Source organism: Notamacropus eugenii, chromosome 4, assembly GCF_028372415.1.
Source record: "Notamacropus eugenii isolate mMacEug1 chromosome 4, mMacEug1.pri_v2, whole genome shotgun sequence".
Lineage (NCBI taxonomy): Eukaryota > Metazoa > Chordata > Mammalia > Diprotodontia > Macropodidae > Notamacropus > Notamacropus eugenii.
Window position 1 is genome coordinate 55,868,756 of NC_092875.1, and position 25,667 is coordinate 55,894,422.

At 48.9% G+C, this 25,667-nt stretch overlaps 2 protein-coding genes and 1 long non-coding RNA gene across 5 annotated transcripts in view; 2 read left to right on the forward strand and 1 right to left on the reverse strand.

The window, feature by feature from the left end:
- Positions 1 to 2,271, forward strand: part of YJEFN3 (YjeF N-terminal domain containing 3) — a 32,614-nt gene extending 30,343 nt beyond the window's left edge. For both annotated transcript variants that reach the window (XM_072601137.1, XM_072601138.1), the window contains exon 6: positions 1,994 to 2,271. In XM_072601137.1, coding sequence (XP_072457238.1) covers positions 1,994 to 2,193 — 200 coding nt within the window. In that variant the 3' untranslated portion in view covers positions 2,194 to 2,271. The remainder of the gene's footprint in view (positions 1 to 1,993) is intronic.
- Positions 1,465 to 4,274, reverse strand: LOC140499548 (uncharacterized). 2 transcript variants are annotated; one of them, XR_011965481.1, is made up of 5 exons: positions 3,940 to 4,274; positions 2,742 to 2,883; positions 2,566 to 2,634; positions 2,095 to 2,236; positions 1,465 to 1,662 (listed from the first exon to the last, which is right to left on the reverse strand). It is a non-coding gene; the product is annotated as an uncharacterized lncRNA (long non-coding RNA). The 2 variants fall into 2 exon arrangements; XR_011965480.1 differs by having other exon boundaries at positions 2,742 to 4,274.
- Positions 4,275 to 4,328: 54 nt separating this feature from the next.
- On the forward strand, positions 4,329 to 24,879 carry CILP2 (cartilage intermediate layer protein 2). The gene is made up of 9 exons (XM_072601135.1): positions 4,329 to 4,523; positions 10,328 to 10,429; positions 11,430 to 11,702; positions 12,500 to 12,688; positions 13,697 to 13,852; positions 14,987 to 15,301; positions 15,651 to 15,759; positions 19,165 to 19,322; positions 19,909 to 24,879. The coding sequence occupies exons 1-9, from the start codon at positions 4,460 to 4,462 to the stop codon at positions 22,299 to 22,301; spliced, it is 3,759 nt and encodes a 1,252-aa protein (XP_072457236.1). The 5' UTR covers positions 4,329 to 4,459; the 3' UTR covers positions 22,302 to 24,879.
- Positions 24,880 to 25,667: the final 788 nt, after the last annotated feature.

A 25,667-nucleotide genomic window follows, 5' to 3' on the forward strand; every position in this document is an offset into this window, starting at 1 on the left:
CCCCAGCCCCCTTCTCTAGCTAGAGAAAGAGCAAGTCATTTAATTTCTTTGAGCCTTAGTTTCTTCATTTGTAAAATGGGGATAGTAATACTGATGGTACCTGCTTCATAGAGATAGTGTGAGGTTCAAATGACAGTATGTGGGTGAAGTGCTTTGTAAACTTTAAAGTGATATGTATATATACATATATGTATGTATGTACCTATCTAATCTATATGTTTCCATGTCAGTGATTACTTATTAGGAGGTGCAGCCTCTTGGAACTTTTCTGAGCTGGCCTCCCTGGCTTAGGGCCCAGCCCTTTTAATTCTTCTGATGTGAAGCAGACTAAGACCAGGTCAGGAGGGGAGGACTATAGGGAGCAAGCCCAGAAGACATTTGGGGGGCAGGTAGAACCATTAAGGACCCCTCACATTCCACCATCTATATGCAATCCAAGACATACTTCCTCTGCTGCCTCCATCAGAGGAAAAAGCACCAAGAATTGTGTTGGAATCTGGAGCCCAAGCAATGGGGGTTTTGTTTTTATACAGCATTTTATTTTATTTTAAATTTTTGTTTATTACACCACTATCCTTTCCAAATACTACCCCCACCACAAGCTGCTTCACAACAAAGAGAAACTATTAAGCAAGAAAAACTGACCCAGAGCCTGCATCAGTTTGAACTCATGGTCCCAAACTTCTTGATTAGAAGGACATATCCAACCAGTTACTTTCCTTTTAAAATGTTTTTTTGATAGTGTTTTCTTTGTAAAAAAATCACTCTTACTACCCAGACTCTTTGTTTACCCCCCAAAACCCCCCTCCCATTTTAACACACACACGCATTTTATGTTAAAGTTTTCGAAGTGCTTTATATACATGATCCCGTTTTATCTAGCTCAGGGACATAGTGAGATAGGGTTCTTACTATCAGACTTTTACAGATGAGGAAACTGAGGTGTTGTAAGGTTCAAAGCTATTAAGAGGCTTGTCCAGGGTCAAATAGTTAAGTGTCTGAAGTACGATTCAGGCCCAGTGCTTTCTGACTCCAACTTCAGTTCTCTATCAAGAAGCAAAAACCCCCAATACCTTAGCCATGCCTAGAAATGTGTCACTTTCTGTCCCAAGAGTCTCTCACCTCTGCCAAGAGGCGGAAGATACACTTCATCAGTCCTTTGAAGCCACAGTTGATCACTCTGTGGATCAGAGTCCTGAAATCTTTCTGAGTTGTTTTCCTTTACATTATTGGCAGTCATTGTGTAAATTGTTCCCCTAGTTCTGATTGCTTCAGTCTGCATCAGTTCATACACATCTTTCCAAGTTTCTCTGAATTCTTTGTTTCTTATGTGCAGTAATTATCCATTGTATCCACATACCACAGTTTGTTCAGCCAATCCCCCATTGATGGGCACCCACTTTTCTTTTAGTTCTTTGCTATTACAAAATGTGCTGTTATGAGACTTTTGCCTCTGTTTTTGACTTCCTGAAGTCTATGCCTCCTAGCAATAATGCTGTCAGGAGGTATGTAGAGCTTAGTGATTTTAAAAAAAGTATAATTCCAAATTGCTTTCCAGAATCTGCCATTTATTTCCAGTTGGGGCTTGTCTGGAAAAAGCTGGACCTTGGAGGTATCCTATGGTGCTAGGAGATCCTTCTCAGAGAGTGATAGTCTTGAAGCCTTTTTTAAAAAAAGAATTTTAGAATTCCAGAGCTGAAATGCACCTTAGTTGGGGATCTACTTCAAACCTACCCCCCCTTATATGACAGATAGGGAGACTGAGGCCTCAGAGAAGGGAAATGATTTACCCAAGGTCATAGAGCTGACCAGTGGCCAACTGGAACTAAAAATCTAGGTCACTTGATTCCCAAGTCAGGTTTTCTCTTACTCTCCCTTTATACACTACTGAACTCTCTGGTGGAGGTGGGGACATCTGGGGAGCTAGGGGTGGGGTTGGTCAAGCCAAGAAACAACTCATACCCCTCCCCCTTGTTCTTTCTTCCTGAAACAGGATGGGATGTGGAGATGGGCAGTGAAGACGGGATCAGCCCCGAGGTGCTGGTGTCCCTGGCTGCCCCCAAGAAATGTGCAGGTCGGTTTTCAGGGAAGTACCATTTTGTGGCTGGACGCTTTGTCCCTGATGACGTGCAGAAGAAATTCCACCTGAATCTGCCTGGTTACCCAGGCACAGAGTGTGTGGTGGCTCTTTAATGAGACCAGGGAGCAAAGGAAACCTTTGGGCTTTTCCCACTCCCTAAAACAAAATAAACATTAATCATTTCAGATTCATCATGCTTCAAGGGAATCTTTCTTGCCCCAGAGGACACCTGAAGGATAGAACAAGATAGATTAGGACACAAAGAAGGACCTTCTGAATGCAAAGACTCTTTGGAATTGGCTTGGGATTTCCCTGAGATGGACAGGATCGTAAAGAACCTGGGTCGCCTTGGTAGCTCAGAAGCAGGTGGTTAGTTAACATGGACCTTTCTCTCATTCCCAGGAGGAGGCTGGAATGAGGGGAAAAATGTATCTTTTCCCCATCCCCATCTAGAATAGAGCTAAAAGAGAGAGAGTCAAATATACCTTATGATCACAGGTTGGTAATTATCCAGAAACTTTGGCTAAGGCACTCAAAGGGGATGATCCTCCAATCTGCACATACACAAAAGGAAAAAATAAGAGCTATGTTTGCTGGAGTCAGAAGACTGCTTCAGCTGCCCAGATCCCCTCCTCTAAACACCCCCCCCCCCCATGTGTACCTGTGGCTCAGAGCTCCTGGATGGCCTTGGAAGCTTGCCAGTTGAGCAGGAGAGGAGCAGAGGTGTCTGTGTATAGGTGTCCTATATAAGAGCTCCCATTTCTCTAGGGTTTTCAGGTTCCCAAAGTGCTTTCCTCACACCTCTGGATTGTAATGCAATAATTATGATCTCCATTTTACACATGAGAGAGAAGGGGATGACTTGCCCTGCATCAGTGGGAGAACCCTGAGGCTGCCCTGAAGAACTCCCAAGGGCACATACTTTAGGGCAGCTCCTCTTATTTCCAAGGAGGAATCCTTCTGTCCTCCATCCCCTGTTAAAAGTATTAATTTGCACATGTGACAGTGTAAAAGGGCTCTCCTTACAACAAGCCACCCTGCAATGACTTTGGCTCAGTTCCATGATTTCTTTGTAAGAAACTCCCAGTGTGGAACTTCCTTCCACAGGTGCAGATTGGCAATTTGTTTATGATTTACTCTTTGAGGCTTATCTGTGTTAGTACAGCTTGCTAGAGGGTTATCAGAGGCAGGAGTTTAATCCAGGTCTTCCCGAGTTAAGTCCTGCTCAGTAGCCAATACACCTCTGGCCTTTCACAAAGGCCCCACAGCCTTAAGATACTGGCTCAGAGAGGCCCCCAGAGATAAAAGTGCAGCTGTATCCTGGGAGGAGGAGTCTAGAAATCTGCTCCCTCGGGTTTTTTTTCCTGACCGCCAAACATAGGCAGTGCAAGGATCATTATCCCCATTTTAGAGATGAACAAAGAAGGATGGAGGTGAGAGATGGAGTCAGCACTTGAGTTGGAGATCTGAGGGACTGGGTTCAAAGCCTAGTTCAGCTTGTCAGGAGTTGTGTGGCACTGGCAACTAATTCGGCGTCTGTATGAGCTCCTTTTCACTCATACGAAAAATGGGGGTGGGGGCGTCGTTGATTTTTGAGTCCCTTCCGGCTCAGAAGTCGGGTGCTGTTCTCCCTTGGTGAAGCTCCCACCTGCGGGATGAGACCCTCTCCCGGGGGGCCTCGAGAGGATGTGTCCAGGGAGAAGGTGGCTCTGCGCCCCGAAATTCCTTTCCTGCCCCCTGGGGGGAAGAGCCAAACAAGAGAGGGCCACCAAGCCAGGGCAGACGTGGGTGTGGGACGTGGAAGAACAGCTGCAATTTTCCTCAGCCTACAGTACCACCTCCTTCCCATCCCAACCTACCAGCGGATACCGAGAGCCCCCGCCTTGCTACGGAGAGGCTGCGGCAGAGGTGGGGCGCACATCTCTCACCCGCCCAGAGAGGCTCGGCCAGGGGCTCGGGGTCACCCAGCCAGCTGGAGGTGGGGAGTGGGCGGTAGCCCCCTGGGCTAGGGCAGGGCCAGGCAGAAAGCCGAGGTCATAAGCACGTTCGCCTCTCCAGCTTCTCACTCTGCCAACACTCGTGGTGAGGGTAGAAGGTGTCCGAGCCTTGAAACTTCTGAAACGAACAAGTTTGTTTAAAAAAAGAGAAAAAAAACTACCCATATCCCAGAGCCACCCTAACGTTGGGGGGAGGGGGGGGAGGGCAGAATTGGGGCGGGGCTAACGGGCGGGGGAGCAGGGAAAAGCGCGCAACTGCCCGGGCGCAGCCAGAGGTTCCCAGGGTACCGCGGCGCGCGGCGGAGCACAGCTGGGAGAGGAGAGGGAAGGAGACTAGCTGCCGCGGGTCGTGTACCGCCCGACGGAAAGCCGGGTCCGGGCCATGGCGGCTTTCCTGCCGCTCCTGTGTCTGTGCCTCGCCGCCGCCCAGCTGGCGGGAGCCCCAGGTGAGCAAGCTGCTTCAGCCCCAGCCCTTGCCCCTACCCGTGCCCCCTGGCCCTGGTCCTGTCCAGGAGGACGCTTGCTAAGCGCAACCTACGCGCCAAGCGGCTGGGCCCCGGGACGGGGCTGTGACTGGGGTAAACGGGTAAGCGGGCCCGAATCCCGCTGGCTCGGACCTTCTGCCTCGTGCCTCCTTTGGCGCTCCCGTCACCCGTCACCCCCCCGGGTTTTTCCATGTACCTCTCCCTGCTTCTCCCGAGCTGCTTCTGAAATCTCTTCTCCTGCTTCTCACTTCCAGGTGTCCAGCTCTCTGTGTCTCCCTTGGGTCATGACAGCTAGAACTACTCTCTAACCCTTTCATTTGACAGATGGGGAAACTGAAATCCAGAATAGATAATCAGTACCCCGGTTTCCCCCGCTCCTCTTACTTCTTACCTTTTGACCAGGGAGATGAAGTGTGTGTGTGTGTGTGTGTGTGTGTGTGTGTGTGTGTGTGTGTGTGTGTGTGTGTGTGTGTGTATGCGCGCGTGGTGGGGAGGACGGACGGTGGGGGAAGGCGCTGAGTCTTGTGTCCAGTGGTTGTCAAAGGGTCTTCCATTAGACGTTTCGGTTAGTCTCTTAAGAGAAGACATAGATGCCGTGCAAGTCAATTACAATTCATGTGGGGGGGCAAAAGCCTAGGAGCTCTTAGCTGATCCCAAGCTCAATCCAGACAAGACTGTGAACAGGTCGCGCAAGAAAAGGGATTACAAGTTTAGGCTTTACAAATGTCCAGTGGCCAGAGTGAGGAGGGAGCTGGTCTCTGTTGTCCTTTGTTTTGGTCACACCCTATCTGGAATATTGTGTTCAGTTCTTAGTTCAGCAATTTAAGAAAAACATTGCCTAGGGTGTCGGGGGAAATTTACTAGTATGGTGAGGTTTTGGAGTACCTTCTATGGTGAGGATCCCCTGAAAGGACTGGGGGGATTTATCCTGCAGAAGAGAAGACTCAAGGGTACCTATTAACCTCTCTTTTTAATCTGTCCAATGGGTGGTCATGTGGAAGAGATGTTCCGATTCTGCTGAGGCTTCAGAAGAGCAAAACTAGGCTTTCATTACCATCCGGTTTCTTATTCTCTTTCTACAAGAGGATTCCTTTTCTAGTTTATTTCCCCCTCACTGGAGGGCTTAAACAGAGGTTGGATTCCCTGGCAGGGAGGCCATAAAGAAGATTCCTGCCTTGGGAATGGTTGGGAAGTTTCTCTGGAGATGTCTCAGGTTCTTTATAGATTTGAGATTCTAAGCAGAAGAGGGTTAAGGGAGTGTAAGGACCCTTGGTCAGAATTACTGACACCTCCGATGTACTGGGTGCTATGGAAGATACTGAAATGAGTAAGAACCAACCATTCCCTGCCCTCAGGAAGCTTCTAGTCTAGTAGGAGTTTAAGACATATGTACAGTTAACTATGTAAGGCAGGCTGGAATAAGAGATGTGAGCGGAAGACAGGACAAGGGGAGGATAGATTGGAGGGACAGCAACCTAGATGAGGGAACTCTCACTGTAGGCTTCCTCTAGATTACATTGACACCTGTGACACCAAGATCACTCTCCCTGTGTCGGTACAGGGTGTGAGCGGCAGCAGAGGTCAAAGATGTTTCACACCTGGATTCTTTGCTAACAATGCCAGTTATAGCTTAAATCACTGGAGTTCTCTGTATTCTAAGAGATGAAGTCTCAGACCCCACTTGTCCCTTACTGTCACCGGCTGAGTCTGCTACCCTGGGTTCTGTCCCCACAGCCCTCCTTCAGCTTCAGGATGCTCCTGGTCTAGGGTAAGCTCAGGTACTCTTGGGTCTCTGAAAATGCCCTATTGGCTGTGTTCCACTCTATTCATCAGGGTCAGTGTTAAAGACTCATTTTCAAGTCCCTCTCGTTTTACAGATGGGGGAAACAGGACTAGAGAGAAAGAAGGGATATGCCAAAAGTTACACAAGGAATTAATGACAGAGCTGGGGCCCCTCTGATTTCTCATAACATTCTTTTGGAGTAGGTTAAGCACCCATTTAACAGGTAGGGAAACTTTGGCCCAGAGAGGGGCCAGCTAGGTGGTGAAGTGGACAGAGTGCTGGGGAGTCAAGATCTGAGTTCAAATGATGCTTAGTACATTTACTAGCTGTGGCCCTGAGCAAGTCAGTTAACCTTTTTCTGATTCAATTTTCTCAGCTGTAAAATACCACTCAGTGGCAGAGCTGGCCCTGAAACCCAGGTTTCCTGACTATGAAACTCTGTACTTTTCACTCTCCCTGCATCTCTTATCCCTTTATCTCTCTGATTCCTTCTACTGTTCTTAGGGCTGAGATGAGAATAGGCTGGAGGACATGGGGTTGGGGACCAGGATATAGGCACCAGACATGGATTAGGGCTACAATAAGACTCCAATTCACCCTTTTGTGTTTAGAATAAAAGAAGTGGCCCTAGAACAATCCTAGTCATGGGATCAGGATGAGGACTAGAAGGATGTGTTGAGGGGACTAGGGGATCTAGTCCATTTTTCCTAGGCATCTGGAAGATTTCTAGGTTCAGTGGTTAGCATGTTGGACTTCTAGTTAGTAAAACCTGAGTTTAAATCCAGTCCCAGACAATAGCTTTGTGACTCTGGGCAAGTCATTAATCTCTGTCTTTCTCAGTTTTCCCATCTGTAAAATGGGGATAATAATAGCACTTGCCTCCCAGGATTGTTGTGACAATCATGTTTTGTAAACTTTGAAGTGCTATGTAAAAGCTGGCTATGATCATCATTGCCATCACCATCACCATCACCATCACCATCCTCCTCCTCCTCCTCCTCCTCCTCCTCCTCCTCCTCCTCCTCATCCTCATCATCATGATGACTATTGTTATTGTTGCTCTCTCTGTTTCCACCTTCCTCATCTCTCAAAATCCCCTGAGCCCAAATCCTGCCTTTGGATGGTGGTGGTATGGTCTGTGTCCAGAAAGCACTGGGCTACAGGGGGTTAATGGACTAGTCTGGCAGTCAATCCCCAGGAGTGGGACCCTCCCAGTTCTGGTCCCCTGCCCTGTCAGAACCCCCGGAAAATCCCAAACCCCAGACCCAAGCCTCCAAGGTTTCCAGGAATGGAGACAGAGTGTTTATTGACAAGGGATGACTCACTGGCCCTGCTGGGTTCCACTCTGCCAGCCGGGCCAAAGCAACCCCACTGCCCTCTCCCTCCAGCCCCCGCATGGTGTCCTCCCTGGAAGAGGCTTGTCTTTAGGCATCATGCCTGGCAGAGGTGGAAGCAAAATCAAGAGCTTTTAAGAGGAACTCAATTCAACCCCTGGTTGCTAAGCAGCTGCCTGTGTTTTTTTTTTTCTGGGCTTTGATTGACTAGGAGGGAGCCAGTGATGGAGAAGACACCATGCTTGCCCTCTGAGGGCTCACAGACTAGCAGTTGATGGCATAGGTACTCACACCTTTAAAACATGGCTGGGGGGGTGGTAGGGGTAAGGGCCAGTCAGTGATCCAGGCATTCCCAAAATTTCAGACTCATGGGATCTCAGATGTAGAAGGGAATCTAGTGACCATCTCATTCAACTGGCACTTGAACTCAGAAGCCACTGTGCGAGGTCCTTGCTGAGAGGCCAGCCAGCTTCCACCACCTCCTAAGGCAGACAGCTCCTTTTGGGGATCACTCTCATGGTTAGGAGGTTGCTTCTTGGATTGAAGAATTCTATCTGATTTTCTGCCATTTTTACCTTGTTCCTAGTTCTGCCCTCTGGGGGCAAGCAGAATGAAGTGACAGGTGTCACCTGTCATCCACCCCCTCAGCTCCTTATTTTTCCTCTTTAGGCTAAACATTCTCAGTTTCTTCATCTGATATTCAAATAACCTGGGAGTTATAAACAATGAATATCAATTTAATTAACTGACCAATTAGCAAAGATTTATTAATTATCCATCATGTGCTAGGTACTGTGCTAAGTAGGTACTGGAGATACAAAGAGAAAAATGAAATAGCTGTCAGCGAGCTTACTGTATTCTTTCAAGGGAGCTAGCATAGTCACATTTAAGTATAAAAAAGTATATGGAATAGGGGTAAATTGTTATTATTGCTGCTAATGTTTATAAAGTGTTGAGAAATTTGCAAGGTGCTTTAGAGTTGTTTCATTTGATCCTTACAATAACTCTAGGAAGTAGGTACCATTTATTTATCCCCACTTAACAGATGAGGAAACTGAGGTAGACAACAGTTAAATGACCTACCCAGGGTCACATCACCAGTAAGTGTCTGAGGCTGGATTTGCACTTAGTTCTCCTGATTCTAGGGCTAGCACTCTATTCATTTAGACATGTGCTGTAGGAGGATCACTCCAACAGCTGGAGATATCTGAGGCAGGGAGATCAAACCAACAGGCTTCAAGGTGCCAACAGATGCCAACAGGCAACAGGTGCCAAGTGATGAGGGTAGGCACCGTACAATGTCATTGGTGAGGAGGTAATACTTATGATACTTGTTATACGGGAGGGGTTACGGTGAAGTGTTGAAGATGACACCTTAGGTTTCAGGCCTGGCTGCCTGGGAGGGTCATGGTAACCTCCACTATAGTAGGAAAGTTTAGAAAAGGTTGAGTTCTGTTTTGCCCATGGCAGTGACAGGGTACCATAGGGCACAGAGTTCTGGGCCTGGAGTCAGGAAGACCTGAACTCCAATCTAACCTCAGATACCTGGGGTCACTCAAGCTATATGACCCTGGGCAAGTCACATAACCTGCCTCAGTTTTCCCATCTGAGAATGGGCATCATTATGGCACCTACCTCCCAGGGTTCAAATGAGGCAGTAATTGTAAAGTGCTTGGTTATTGCCCTTGATGTGTAATAAGCAGTTGGAGACATGAGAATGAAGGAGATAGGTTAGGGCTGCTGGGGAATCATTAGCATAGAGGGATGACCATTGAACCAATGGGAGTTGATGTGGTCACCGAGTGAATTCATATGGAGGGAGAAGAGAACAGGGCCTAGGATGAAACCTTGGGGAACATTCACCTTTAGTGAGATACTTTTAGGTGGCTTATGGGAGCTTTGTGGGGGAGGGGCTCAGGGTCCTCTCCCATCTTGTCTTTTCTTGCCTAAGACAATTGTATCACCCATTGCTCCCTGCTTCCTTTGGCCTTGCTCATACTTTTGGGACCCAGGCTCCTTCTCCACCATCTTTTTAGGTTGTCAGGTCCTGGCCTTGGTGCTGTCCAGGGTAGGTTATTCATGCAGCAAAAGTTCCTTTCTTCCCTCTGACTGAGGCCTATCTTTCTCCCTCTTTTCTCCTCTCAAGGCATTAGAAGACCCAAGGGAGCCCATAAGCCAGGGGGACCTTTCCCTTAACTTCCTTCCCTGTCATGTTTCCATTTTTCCCATCATCCAAAAGGGGTTCACTTAGGCTCTCAGGGGCCCTTTGCAACACGATCAACCAATAAACATTTATTAAACACCTATGTTCCAAGCACTGGGGTCAGTCCCTGCCCTGGAGGAGCACATGATCTAATGGGAGAGACAGAATGCAAACAAAAATATACAAAACTAGCTACAGAAGAATGAGTGAGACATAACTGACTGAGGAAAGGCACTAGAATTAAGAGGGCCTGGGGAAGGATTTCAGGAAGAGAGGGCCTTTTATTTTTTTCTCCTTCTGTTCTCTTTCCTCCCTGGACTCCTGGCTCTCCCTCTGTAATTTACCTGTAATAATAATTTACCTGTAATGCAGAGTACTGCTCCTTGGCAGCTGGGTGCAGACAGTGATGAAGGATCCTGTAAATAGTCATATTCTTTCCTCACAGAGGCTCTGACCAGGGAGCACGCCCAAGGAACCCATCTTGCCCCCAGGATATCTCAGAGGAAGGTGGCAAAGCGTGCCCCTTCCCCAGAGGACCACTTGGAAGGTGAGCCCCCTCCCCTTCACCTCCGACCCTCTTCACAGTTAGAGCTTCCCTGGGTCTGGGGAGAGGGAGTGATGCTGGATGGAAGCAGCAAAGGTGAGAATCCCCATCCCCTTCCTCCCTGCTGAGATCTCTAGGCCAAGGATATCTTCCTCTGGGTGAGCTCAGGCTGGTAGTACCCCTAGTACCTTCTCAAGAACAAGGGCTGTCTCTGTCCCTAGTTCACATCTCAGCCCTTCAAGGAATTAAGCCTCTGTGAGCTGGGATTTTAGTCTCTGGCTCTCCAGTGTGGGACACCGCAAATATCTAAGTGGATGAACATGACTGAGTTAGGCATCTAGGTGGTTTGGCAGTTAGATTACTGGGTAGGGAGTCAGAAAGACCTGAGTTCTAAGCCAGTGTCAGACATTTCTTAGCTAGGTGCCATTGGGCAAATCACTTAACCCCTGTCAACTTCTGTTTCCTCATCCGTAAAATGGGCTCATTATAGTAACTACCTAGAGTGCTTTGAAAACCTTAAAGTGCTTTATAAATGCTAGTTCTAATTATTAAATAACCAGAGGTAGCAAGTCTAGGCTTTTCCTGGTGCCCAGGGACCCCAACTTCTCAGTCTGACGGAGTCATCTTCTCTGCTGTCTGTTCCTGCCCAGAGATGGAGAACACATGCCTTGAAATTGTGATTTTCCTGACCAATAATAAGAAGAAACACCACACATTTGTGTGATTTACATACTATATTCACTTTTACAGATGAGACTTGGCTTGCTGAGGGTCATGAAGTCAGTAAAGGGGCAAAGTTTGAACCCCAACTTCAGTTCTGTCTCATACCAGGAGACCTCTAAGGATAGGAGAGGACAGGGTGGAGGAAGGCTAGAGCTGGGGGTGGGTACTGACACCTTGGGTTGGCTGATTCTTAGTCAACCCACCAGGAAGCATGAGCTAGGGATCTTGGTGCTCTCTCAGTCCCTCTGGGTCCCAGCCTTTGCCACTCCCTGCCTCACAGATGGCCTTGCAGAATGGACATCCTGGTTCAACGTGGACCACCCTGGGGGTGATGGGGACTTTGAAAGCCTGGAGGCTATTAGATTCTACTATGGTGAACGATTGTGTGCCCATCCCTTGGCCCTGGAGGCCCGGACTACCGAATGGGAATTGCCTTCTGATGTGGGTGAACGGGTCCACTACAGTCTTGAGAGGGGCTTCTGGTGCCTAAACCGGGAGCAGCCCGAAGGAAAGAGCTGTTCCAACTACCATGTCCGATTCAAGTGCCCTCTGGGTAAGTGTACAGACATTGCTATGGGGATGGGGAGAAAAATGGGGGTGGAGGGGCAAAGTAGCCTTCTGGGGGGTCTCTATTACACAATTGCAGACCTGGAACAAGCAATGTTAACACATGGGACAAAGAGCATGAGGTTGCGAGAAGAATCTAAGGTACTCTGGGAAATCACTTCTAGGGATGTGAGAGGAAGACTGGGCTGGGCTGGGGTGAGGAGGAGCTCCCTCAGGTTACAAGCTCCAGGGAAGGGAACATACCATTTGGTATTCTTGCTAACTAGGTTCTAAGTCTAGCTACTGCCAGTGCTCTGGGCAAAGCCCTGATCTCCCCACCCTAGTTATGGCTCTACAAATAGGGACCCTACTTACCCCTTGCCTCTGGGCCAGGCAGCCCAGACCAACAATTTCTTTATCCTTCCCTTTGACTGTGTTTTTCTTTCCTGGTTTCACTGTCTCTTCTTTCACTCAGATCTGTCATTATCTGTTTCTTTTTGCCTCTTTCTGCGTGTTTCTGTCTTACTTTCTCCTATCTTACTTTGTTTCTCTTTCCATACTCTATCTCTGTCTCTATTTATTTTTGTTTCTGCCTCTCTGTTTCCTTCTGTCTCTTTCTCTCTCATTTCCACCTCTCCAATCCTCCAGTCTTGGGGAGGGAGGGTTTGGCAGGACATCTGGGTAGAAGGTTTTCCCAGGATTCAGTCCCAGACTCGGAAGGCAGGGTACTTAGGAGACCTTGAGCTCCAGGGAGAGGGAAATTACAGCCCTCCCTAGATTTTCTCACATCCTGGGTTCCACCAGAACCCACGGCCTGGTCTGCTTGGTCCTCCTGGAGTCCCTGCAGTCAATCGACCTGTGGAGTGAGGAGTCGTGGGATCCAGACCCGCCAGCGTCGATGTCTGGGTCCTCAGCCCCTTTGGCTCCTTCACCAACCTCCCTGTGCCGGGCCGTCTGAAGAGCAGAAGCCTTGCCCTGCCTCACTTTGCTCAGGTGAGTGCCTCCCCAGCATTTGGGGCCCTTGAGGAAAATGGGGACCTAACAGATTTCAAAACCACCCGCCACTCCTCCGGGCCACCAGCTTCCTCCATAAGACTCTCTTCTTCCAGAGAACTCAAACTCGTGGTGTCTACTTTAGCTATCCATTGCAAATTCTTCTTTAACTGAAACTATTTTCTCATCTGTAGATTACTTGAGTTATCTACCTCACAGGTTATATGTGAGAAAAGCAGCTGGAAAACCTAAAAGTCTTATGCAAACATTTATTATCGTTTTGTTTTGTTTTTTTTGCAAACAGTGTTGGTATTGTCCTCTACTGGTGCAGATAGCGTCCCCTTCTGCACCTTAGCAGAGGGTTTCTCCATTGGCTATGGCCAAAGCAATCCAAGACCCAGTGGCTGATACCCTGCACTTGTTCTGGCCCATGGATACCTGGGTTTTGAAGCCTCTCCAGCTTGGTAGAGAGTATAAGCAGTGCCTTTGAGAGTGCGCTGCCACCTACTCCCATGTGGGATTATAATAGTCATATAGCTTTTATATAATAATCAAATGCTGATGTGTCTGTGGTGCTTTCAACCCTATAGGAGTAGGCCATGCACATGTAAGGCCTCATTTTTCAGATGAAGAAAATAGTCTTAGAGAAGCCCAGCGACTTGCCCAGAGTCACACAGCTAGTAGGGAGTATCTGAACTGGGCCCTGAAGGCAGATCTTCGGGGCTCTCAGCTGGGTATTCTTAGCCCTAGTGTGTGCTGCCTGTCTGTATTATTAGGAAGGTGAGGCAGATTCTGGAACACCATTCAATGGTGTGCACATTCCAAAAATTAGAGGGAAATTGTTTTGATTACTCGTGGCTCGATCTAGGGCCCAGACCTTCTCTGCTACTGCTTAGGGGCAGGGTTGAAAATACGGGCATTCTCCTTTGTGCTCTTTTTGTGCATGGCTTGAAGAGGGACTGCCAAGCCCTGGCCACTGATGACCTTGTGACCTCTCCTTCCCCTCAGTTGTTTCATGGAGTGACTGGGGAGCGTGGGGGCCATGCTCTGGGAGCTGTGGGCCAGGTCGTCGCCTCCGCCGCCGGCGCTGCCCTGGTGTCAAGAAGAACACTTGTATAGGACGTTCTGTGGAAGCTCAAAAATGTGTGCGACCACCGTGTTCAGGTACTGGAATGGGAATAAAATGGTGCATGGAGGTTGCTTGGTGTCTACTTATTGGGGAGAGGGTATAACCGAAGTGTTGTAGCTAGGCACCGTGAATGAAGGCAGTGGGAAGGGTGGTACAAGGGTCCTAAAACAGTGACTGTTCATTGGTAGAAGATGATGCCTGGGTCAACCAACTGGTCTTTCTTCATGCCTCGTCCCCCTTCTCTTTTGTTCCAAGAGGGGTTGCAAGGTGTCCTAATTCTCCCTGATTTTCTAATCCGGATTCACCCCAAGCTGGGGGTAGGGTGGGGTAGAGGTGGGGGCATTTCCTTCTGCCTGGACTTGGAGATGCCTCCAGTTCTGGGCCCCTGGATTTAGAGCTCCTGGGGCTGGGCTGGTGCAGAAATAGTTTCCAGTGGAAATTTCCCTTTTCTATGAAAAAGTGCCAGGATTTGAAAGAGGAGGGGTGGTGGTGGAGAGAAGGTAGTGAAGGAAGACGGAGCTTCTGAGTCAATGAAGCCTGGTTGGCCACCTTTTCCCTCTGGCTCCAAAGCAGTCGGGTCCATTTGGATATCCAGCTGTCATGGTACCTAGGAGAACTGTCCCTAAGGAATTCCTCCCCCTTGCTGAGTCTCCTGCTTCTCCCTTAAATACTGGGTTGCTTCATTGAGTTCCCCATTTCCCCCTCTCTGAGTCTCTCTCTTGCCCCATCCACCAGGCCTAGGCCTGTGGAAGATACTTTGCCCCCTCCCGCAAGGCTAATGCCCATGGTACTAAACCTGTGTTGCTGTTTATGCCCTTTGACCCCCTTCTCAGGGCCCAGTGTTCAGACCCATGACTCTGGTGCTCTTTCTAACCTTGAGGGAGTTGGTTCAAAACCAGTGCAAAGCTTCCACTTCTCCAGCAGAGGCCCAGCCATGGGGGCTTTCCTTACTCGGGGCAGCTCTTCCTTGTAGTTTGAGGCTAGGGTACACCTTATCTTGTCCCTTTCCCTGCTTGCTTCCCTGGGATCCCAGTAGAGGGAGGATTTCCTCATCAGGGGCTGGACCCCCATTGCTCCCTGTCCCGTTATTTCCCACCCTTATATGCCCCAAGGCACAGACCCTGGTGCTGGGAGTTGAGGCAGTCCTCAGCCTCGGGCTCTCTCTCCAGGTTGCCGTTCCAACTGTGGCCCAGGTGTAGCCAGCAAGGACTGCAGCAGCTGTGTCTGCCAGGATCATGTTCTCGTGGGTACTGTGGTCACCCCTGCTGGTCGACCTCTGGTTGGGGCCCGTGTGACTCTTAAGGGCCGCCCTAAGCCCATCCTGGCCACAACTGATGCCCGAGGCAGTTTCCGAGTTGCAGGCATCTGTTCCGGAGGCCACACCAATGTCAGCGTCCAGCTGGAGGGTTTCGCACAAGGCCTTGGCCAGGCTGTGGCTCACAACTCCACCACAGCTTCTGTCACGGTCATTCTCCGCACCCTGGGTAAGGAGGGGCAAGTGAAGGGTCCCCCAAGGAGCCAGGATGAAGTACTATGTGTGGGGAATCAAAAGGCTGAAAGCTGATTTAGGGAACTGGGAAAGGAATGAGATGACTGGGTCGATGCCGGACCAGTCTCCGTGACTGGCTCAGTCTGGAACTTTGGACTAGTACCCTCATGGATGAAATCAGACTTGCTACCTGGAGAGGTCCATTTAAAACTAGGACCAGTTAAAGATGAGTCAGCTACAAACACCTCTCCAACATTAAGCAAAGTGCTGTAGGATGAGGATTGGCCTTGGACCTGGGCCTCAGGTTCTGCCTTCTATCATTTAACCCCTTCTTTCCTCCCCAGACAAGCCCTATCTGGTGAAGCAGCCAGAGTCGCGGGTCCGAGAGACTGGACAACATGTGATGTTCTGTTGTAAAGCCCTTGGTACCCCTGTGCCTAAGAAATACTACTGGTGAGCTAACTCCCCTACTTACTTTTTATTTTATTTTTTTGGAGAAAATTGAGATTAAATGACTTGGCCAGGATCATATATACCTAGCAAGTGTCTGAGGCTGGATTTGAGCTCAGGTCCCCCTGACTCCAGGGCCTGTGCTCTATCCCACTCTACCACCTAGCTTCCCCTCCCTCCTTACCTTTTGCAGGGAGCTATCCCCACAAAAGAAGACAGTTCTCCTTTACCCAACCTCTCAAATATCCCTCAGATCTCTATGCATAATCTGTCTGTTGGAGGAATTATTCTCCAGAGCCAAAAGCACAGGATTTGGAGTCTGCAGACATGGGTCCAGACCCAGCCTTGCCATTTATAAGCTGCATGACCTTGGGCAAGTCAATTTTCGCCTATGGGCTTCAGTTTCCTCATGGGTAGGACGAGAGAGGTTGGCCTGAATGATCCTAAGGTTACCTAAAGCATGACATTTTGTGATTCTCCAGTTCTCACTCTGACTTAGAACCATAGAGAATGAGTGATTCTCAGAGCTGGAAGGGACCTTAGCAGCTGTCTCATCCCATCCATATCTGGAAAAGAATCTTTTTTTTTCCATTTTTTATTAGCTGATTTATTTGTTTTCCGTTTTCTACAATCACTTCCATAAGTCTTAGATTTTCTTCTTCTCCTTCTCCCCTCCCTCCCCGAAATGACATGCATTCTTATATGGGTTCTATACATACATTCTTATTAAATACATTTTCACATTAATCATGTTGCATAGAAGAATTAAAATGAATGGGAGAAACCATGAGAAAAACCAAAACAAATCAAAACATAACACAAGAGAAAATATTCTGCTTCATTCTGTGTTCCAGTTCCATAGTTCTTTCTCTGGATGTGGATGACATTTTTCCTTGAGTCATTTGGGAATGTTTTGGGTTCTTGCATTGCTATGAAGGGCTAAGTCTACCAGAAAAATTCCTTGCACACTGTGGCTATTCCAGTGTACAATGATCTCCTGGTTCTGCTTCTTTCGCTCAGCATCAGTTCATATGAATCCTTCCAGGCCTCTCTGAAGTCTTCCTGTTCATCATTTCTTATAGCACAATAGTGTTGCATTACATTCATATACTACACCTTGTTCAGCCATTCCCCAAATTGATGAGCATCCCCTCAGTTTCCAGTTCTTGGCCACTACAAAGAGAGCTGCTATAAATCTGGAAAAGAATCTTGATGATAACATCCCCAAGGAGTAGTTATAGATCCTCTGCTCAAAGACATCCAGTGTCTGGCTTCAGACACTTCCTAGTTCTGTGACCTTAGGCAAGTCACTTAACCTCTGCCTCAGTTTTCTCATGTATAAAATGGGGATAATAATCTCACTTACCTCCCAAGGTGGTTGTGAGAATCAAATGGGATATTTGTAAAGTGCTCAGCACAGTGACTGGTATTTAGTAGGTGCTTAATGAATGCTGGCTTCCTTCCATCCTCCACTGTGGGTCCCCAAACTGACCACACAGTACTCCAGATATGGTCTGATCAGGGCAGAGCACAGTAGGACTTTCACTTCCTGTTTCTTCTGGAGCTATGCCTCTCTTAATGGAGCTCAAGATCATATGAACTTGTGGCCCTGGGGGGGTGAGGGTAGGGAGGCTGCCATGTCACACTGTTGCCTTCAGGAATTTGGTAGCTTATAAAAAGAGGAATTAGACCATATGTCCTCCTCCTCCAATCCCTCTCTCCCCTGACTCACCAAAGTCAATGGTAGGTCAGTCAGTCAATAAGCATTTATTAAACAGCAGCTATACATCCGGCATGGCTAAGCAGACAAGGAATAGTGACATAAAGGTCACCTGTATTTCCATGGCAAACCTGCCTTTGGTATAGGGGATGTTAGGGCTAATGGGGGCTCTGGGCTAATGAACAGAAGTGCCCCCATGAGGTAGGGGTTATCTGTGAATGTCTATGTTACATTGAGACTTTGGATTGGTAATATTTGCTACGATCAGTGTGATGTAACAGAAACAGGCCCAGAGTCAGAAAACCTTGGTTCTAGCCCTTAGTCTGTCATTCATTTATTCAGCAAACATTTATTAAATATCTACTATGTGCAAGGTTCTGAGTTAGGTGCTAGGGAGGTAAACAGGAAAAGAAAAATGCCACAGTCCCTAACTTCAGGGGCCTTATGTTCTAATGGGAACACAGTATGGACAGGAACACATATGATACAAGGGGAAATGCTGATAATAAAGGACATATCCAGACAGATCACTCTAGGAGTATGAGGTTTGAGAGAGCACTTTTAGCTGAGGATCTGGGAAGGCTACATGGAGGATCTGGCCCTTGAGCCGAGGCTTGAAGCAAAAGTAGAGATATAAAAGATGAGGAAGGAAGGTATTCTCAGGCTGGAGCATGAACAGAGGCAGAAAGGAAAGAGGTAAGGAGAAAAAAAAAGAAGGGTGGAGGGAGAGAAAGAAGGAAGGAAGAAAGAGGAAAGAAGGAGGCGGGAAGGAAGAAAGAGGAAGGGGGTAAGGAGAAAAAAAAAGAGGGGTGGAGGGAGAGAAAGAAGGAAGGAAGAAAGAGGAAGGAAGGAGAAGGGAAGGAAGAAAGAGGAAGGAGGCAGGAAGGAGGGAAGAGGAAGGAAGCGAGTATGTATTAAGCAATGGTATGTGCCAGACATTGCTAAGCACTTTACAAACATCCCATGTTATATTCAGGGAACAGTTAGAAGGCTGTTCTGGTTGGAACTAGAAGGCATCAGGGGAAGTGACAGCTGTACACGAGCCTTAAAGGCAGGCTAAGGATTTTGCCCTTTCCCCTTCGAGGGAATAGGGAGCCTCTGAAGAGTTTTGAGCATCGGGGTGACATGCTTAGAACTGTGCCTTACAGAGATACTTCTGGCATTGTGTGAAGGATAGGCTGGAGAAGAAAAAGATGAATGCAGGTGACCAGCAGCTGGTAGAGTTCTCCAGGCATGAGGAATGAGGGCCTAAAGGAAAGTCATGGTCACGTGAGTGGAGAAAAGGGACATCAGATGCTGCAGAAGAGAAATGACAGGTCTGGACAACAGATTGTATACAGGGAGTGGGGAAGGGGACAAGTCAGAGAGAGTTTGTTCAAGTCACCAGACGTTCTTAAGCCGATGGTGTGTTAGGTGCTGCAATAGAGTTGGGGATTTAAAGACAAAAGTGAAATCTCCCCTGCCCCAAGGAGTTGTATTCTGTCAGCTGTCTAGTCAGACAACCAGAAAACTAGTGCAGAGGTCAGGAGACAGGACGAGGGCTGGGGAGCCATGAGGTGGGTTTGTGTGCTCCTCCTTCCTCCTTGTCATTGCTGTGACAGCCCCAGCCTGTGTCCCTTCCCTTCCCCCAACCCCAACTGATCCTCTCTCTGCTTCCTTCCTTCTCCCCCTCTTCCACACTCCCCCAGGTACCACAATGGGAGCCTGTTGGACAGAAAGGTCTACAAGTATGACAGCAGCTTGGTGCTCAGGAACTTGGACCTGAATCAGGCAGGCACGTACCACTGCAAAGCCAACAGCGATGCTGGGACCATCAGGTCCAATACTGCTGTCCTGACTGTGTTGGGTGAGCATCTCTTGTCCTGTGGGTATTCCCTTCCTCTCGATGTCTGGGCCTAGAGTCTGAGGTGGCTGGGCAGGAGGGGACAAGACTAGAACTCCCCTAGGAGGAAAGTTTGGGATATAGAAGGGGGACAGAAGGTAGGCATCTGCTGGTATTTTTAGGAGAGTTATTGAGAGCTGGACCTGATGTGTTGGGTATTGTGGGCCTACATGAGATCCAGGGACATGGGTTCAATCTTCTGAGAAGAGGCACAGAAAATTAGGTTATTATTTCCTGGACATGGTTTGAACTTTGGAGCCCAGCTCTGGATTCTGGCCACTTGAATGGAGCCTCCATGCCTGGCCTGGATTGAGCCCCTTCTCATGGTTCTAGACTCAACTCTGACTCATTTTCTAGGCTGAGTCCCCTTTCTCAAGCCATGGAGCCTAAGCCTGGGCCCAAATAGAACTTTCAGCCTTAGACCTGAACTGAGTCCATGAATATTGAATGAATCTTCATCTTAGACTGAGTCCTAGCCCCACTCTCAGCTCCAAATTGACCTCCTGACCCCAGACTAAACCCCTGACCCTGTTACTGATTTTTCCTCCAGTCCCAGGACAGCAAGGCTGTGATCCTCAACCCCTTGAGCACCTCATCAAGCTACCGGATGACTGCCGCCAGGCTCCTTCAGGATCTGCCTACTACAATGTGGGGCTCTGTCCTGATACTCGCTGCCCTGGCCGACCTGGCTCCAACCTTCGGTGTGGGGAGTCTGGTGACCGCTGTTGTTCTGTGAGCCGTTTAGAGACTCGGGAAATTCAGTGTTCGGGCTACGTCTTGCCTGTGAAGGTGGTGGCCAAGTGTGGGTGTGAGAAGTGCATGCCTCCCAAGGTGCTGGTGAGGGGCCGAGTTGTGGCTGCTGACACCAAGGAGCCCTTGCGCTTTGCCCAGATCCTCCTGGGGAAGGAGAAAACTGGCTTTACTGGCTACCAGGGTGATTTCACCATCGAGGTGCCCCCAGCCACTAAGCGCCTTGTTGTGACCTTCACTGATGGACGCCAGGAATTTGTAGATGCGATCAAAGTCTTGCCCTTTGACCCTCGGGGAGGTGGTGTTTACCAGGAGGTGAAGGTCATGCGGAAGAAGGAGCCCATCAGTTTGGACTCTAGTAAAAGCAATACCATTCCACTGGGTACGGTAGAGGGTATGGACCCCATAGGAGAGATTGTTATGCCAGCTGGTGTCTTCTACTATCCTAATGGAGAGCCCTATAATGGGACTGTGCAGGCCAGTATCACTTTCCTGGACCCACGTGATCTTGCCACAGCAGCTGCTGCTTCAAGTGACCTCAACTTTGTGGATGACAATGGGGAATTGACCCCATTGCGGACTTACGGCATGTTCTTGGTGGACCTCCGAGCTGCTGGCTCTGGGGAGGAGCTACAGACAGGACCAGTAGAGGTGCGCATGGATGCCGGGCAAATCCATATGGCAGGGCACGCTGAGGAAATGAAGCTGTGGTCCTTAAATCCAAATACTGGATTATGGGAGAAGGAGAGTAACTTTCGCATGGAGACAGTTGGGCGCCGGGTCCGGAGGGAGGAGAGGACATTCCTCATAGGAAATGTGGAAATTCGGGAGCGGCGTCTCTTTAATTTAGACGTGCCTGAGCGTCGACGATGCTTTGTCAAGGTGCGTGCCTACATCAACGACAAGTTTATACCCAGTGAGCAAGTGGAGGGGGTGGTGGTGACCCTGGTCAATTTGGAACCTGCCCCAGGCTACTCTGCCAACCCCCGTGCCTGGGGCCGCTTTGATAGTACTGTCACGGGCCCGAATGGAGCCTGTCTCCCTGCTTTCTGTGATGCTGATAAGGCAGATGCCTATACTGCCTATATCACAGCTACCCTGGGGGGTGAGGAGCTGGAGCCTGCACCTTCTAGTCCCCAGCCTCATCCAGGGACTGTGGGTGTGACCCAGCCCTACCTGGACAAGTTGGACTATCGTAGGACAGACCACGATGATCCAGCTTTGAAGAAGAATGGTTTCCGGATTAATCTGGCCAAACCCAATCCCAACAATCTGGATGAGATTCAAGGTCCCATCTACCCCTGGCGGAGCTTGCGTGAGTGTGAGGACGCTCCAGTGACAGCCAATCACTTCCGCTTCTCCAGGGTGGAGGCAGACAAGTATGAGTACAATGTGGTGCCTTTCCGGGAGAGTGAACTGTCTTCTTGGACTGGTGATTACCTCTCCTGGTGGCCCAACCCCCAAGAGTTCCGTGCCTGCTTCATTAAGGTCAAGATACAGGGGCCGCAGGACTACATGGTGAGGTCTCACAATGCTGGGGGCAGCCATCCTCGCACCCAGGGCCAACTCTATGGGCTGCGGGATGCTCGCAGTGTGAGGGACATGGAGCATCCTGGCACCTCGGCAGCCTGTGTAGAGTTCAAGTGTAGTGGAATGCTGTTTGATCAGCGCCTGTCAGACCGGACCCTGGTGACCCTGATACCCCAGGGTAGTTGCCGACGGGTAAATGTCAACAGTCTTTTGAGGGAGTACCTGGCCCGCCACCCACCAGTGGCCCCAACTGATGACCCCACAGGCTTCTCCATGATAGCGCCTGTAGACCCCTTAGGCCACAACTATGGCATCTACACAGTGACAGACCAGAATCCCCGGCTGGCCAAAGAGATTGCCATTGGCCGCTGTTTTGATGGTACCTCAGATGGCTTCTCGAGGGAGATGAAGGCGGATGTGGGCATAGCAGTGACCTTCCAGTGTCAGGAACGCCCAGCTGGCCAACGGAGTCTTTTCCAGCGGCTGCTGGACTCTCCCAGGACTGCACTGGAAGATATACGCCGTGAGATGGGAGGATCTGGACGTAGGAGCCTTTCTCCTTCCTCTACTCGAAGAGTCTCTGGCCGCCGAAGGAGGATGGAAATGCTCCAGGCTGGAGCAGGAACGGAAACCTTGACCCGTAACCCTGAGGATGCCCCCTGAACCCAAGGAAATTCCTCTTAGCTCCCAACCCAATGATAACACCTGATCCAAAGGAATCCCCCCAAGGATGACCCTCCACCCCCACTCCCATCTCTAAGAAACCCCAAATCCTGGAGATACTTCCTCTGATCTTAGGGATATCACCAGGTCCCACCTTTCTTCTACACCCTTCTCCCAACTCAGTCTCCTCCATGCTCCCCTTCCCTATTTGTTGCTTAGAAAAAGCCTAGATTCCTGTGGAGGGGGCTAGGAGGAAGTGACTTTCTGTACCTCCTACCCCTACTCCAGCCCAGGAGCAAAAGGGGATTCTTCCATCTTCCATATCTCAGTTTAATTCTTCAGCTACTGAGCTAGGCTTTAACTCCTTCCTGTCTGGGTTCCAGAAGCTACCCCCAGATGTCAGTAACAGTTACCCCAGTTGCACTCACTGCACTACAGGCCCCTTAGGGTTAGACCTCAGGGTTAGTTTGGGACAGATCAGGGGAGTGAAGGGGCCAATTGCCAAGAAAAGGAAAACATCCAAGATGGTGTAGGATTGGAGAAAGAGACCTGAAACAGGCCACAGGGACTCAGCTTCTGTTCCCAGCCTTGCTGACTCATTTGTGTACCCTTGGGGAAGTAACTTTTGCACTAGACAATGCAGGATGGTGTGTTGGAAAGAGACTCCTGGTATGGCCCTAAGCAAATCACTTAATTCTGTAGGGATCAGTTTTCTTATCTGTAAAATGGGATGATCTTTAAGATCTTCACCTAGCTCTGAAATTCCTTAGATTAGGGGATCAGATGCCCCATCCCTTCTCTATAGTATCAATGTCAAAATTGGGAGAAAAATTGGTCAGTGTTGGGTAGGAATTCAGCCCCATATATAGAGACTGGTTCCCATGGGGATCTCTAGCTAGTACCAGGGCTTCTGGGTTCCAGAGCAGTTCTGGACCCATTCTCCTGGCAGTGCCACCCAGTAGCTCATGACCATTGGTCCCTGGGCCCCCGATTCCAGTCAGTTCAATACACATTGAGTATAGCTGCTGTTTAGGTGGAGTAGAGGAGAGGAGATAAAGTTCAATATGACAGTCCCTACCTACCCTCATGGATCACATAGTCTGTTAGAGAGGACAAGAAACAAAGGGAATATAATACACAGCATTACTTGATAAGTGTATTATTGAGGGGTAAGCCAAGTGCTGTATCAGGTGTGGGAGGGTAGGTCAGTACCAACCAGGGAGTTCAAGGAAGTCTCCCTGGAGAAGGTGGCAATTTGGCTGGGCTCTAATGGGTGGATAGGAATTCAGCAGGCAGAGACAGAGGAAAGGTATTCCATGCATAGCGAACAGCACAGAATACAGAGTGTGGGTTTTTTTTGGTAGGGGAAAAAGGAGGGGCCTAGCAGAGAGCTCTCCAGTTTGGCCAGAGTATAGAGTACGTGGAAAGGAAGAATACAAGAAAACTGGAATGATTGAGTGGTACCAGATGGTAGAGGGCTTCAAATGCCAAGAAAATGAATTTGAACTTAACCCTATAGACCAAAGGGAACCCCTAAAATTGGTAAACAGTAGACTGATGTCACTGAGTAGGAGAGGATAGGTTTCAACTCTTGTCCTCCATCTACCCCAACCCAGAGGAGCCCATGTCACTCAGGGGTTCCATATGTCCAGCCTGGTAAACATTTTCCTTCATAGTCTCCTGGGGTGCCTGTTAGTGGTAGGTGGCTTGGGACCCTACCTCCCCAGGGCAGCATCAGAGGGAGAAGGGATGTGACCTGGGTATCCCTTCCAGCTAAGGACTGCCTCCTCTGTTTCCCAAGCACCATTTTTGGTTATTAAGGAATCATGCCTTCTATTTCTTTATCCCATTAAGGTTTATAAAGAATTTTTCCTCTCTATAGCCCAGTGAAGCAGGTAGTATAAGCATTATTATCCCCATTTTACAGATGAGGAAACTGAGGATCAGGGAGATTGTGACTTGCCCAATGTCACACTGTTGGAAAGTGACAGTGCTGGGCCCTAGTGCTGGGTTTTCTGATTCTAACAGCCAATACTTTTTCCGTTTCATTCAGTGGTATCTCCCTGTTGTGGGAGGTCCTGGGGATCTTGACCAGGTGAAGGGATTGGGGTAAGGAGCTGGGGGCCATTGCCTCCACCCCATGAGGCTGGTGCTTTATGGTGCCTATCCCCTTTCCTCCCCACTACCCTTCCATTGCCTGGTTCCCCAATCATCTCTTCCTGTGGGCTCACCAGCCCCTGCTTCCAACATTCTATCCTGTGGGGTCACTCCTGGTTACATTAGCTATTACCTCCTGTCCTGTTACATTCCTTGATAAGGCAAAGGCCTTTGCAGGTCTGAACTCTGTCCCTTGTAAGGCTCCCTTCCCTGAAGACTAGGGGAGGGGTACAGGGAAGGGTTTGATCAGTTTTGGGGGGATTGGAGAGGGAGGTAGAGGGCTAGGTTCAGTCTTGACAACTGATTTTTGAGGCCTTTGGATTCCCCATTGTGGGACCATAATGTTCATTCATTTGGTGATTGGCGATTCAGAGGGTGGAAATAACTAGGTGCTCATGATTAAAGACGCTTCATTAATAAACCTGTGACTGAGGGGTCTTGTTGGGATGTTTGGGGATGGGTGGTATATAAGGTTGGGTGTGTGTGCAAGTATTATCCCCATTTTATAGATGAGAAAACTAAGGCTCAAAAGGAAGAAGTGAAACTCATGGTCACACAGCGAGTTTATGAAAAGCTGGGACTCTAAACTAGGTTTCCTGACTGCCATTACCCTATGTCCTGGTCTCCTTTGATCCTTGGATGCTTGACCCAACCACCGAACCAGAGATAGCGGATTGAGTCCCATTCCCCCCATCCCCTTTCTGTCCTCCAAAGCACTTTCTTCTCTGGCCTCCAACGTGGGAGGGGTGTCCAGGCTAAGGGCCCAGCTGGAAACATGGACGGACATAGCCATGTAACTTGGGACCTGCACATACCTGCATACCCAATTATCTATTCCTGTAGAAGAGTTCACACAGATCTATAGGCATGTTCCCCCATACATTTCTGTACATATATGTCTGTCTAATAGAGCCCCTAGCTAGAAACAGAGTTATAACTAAGGATTCTTTTACCTAGAGCAAAAATAATTGGGCGTGGGTGGGAATTGGAGGGGGCCTCAAGGGAGTGTCAGGGGCAGTCCAAAGGAATGAAGGCAGTACCACAGAGATTCTGATTAAATTGGGTGACAGGACATCTCATTCTCAGAGAGCTTAACCTGATCCCCAAACCTACTGAGTTGGGGAAATGGTGGGTTCCTAGAGAGGGCTGGAATAGAAAAAGGACTATATGGCTGATATTCCAGGACCAAATAAAGGAGCTGTGTGACAC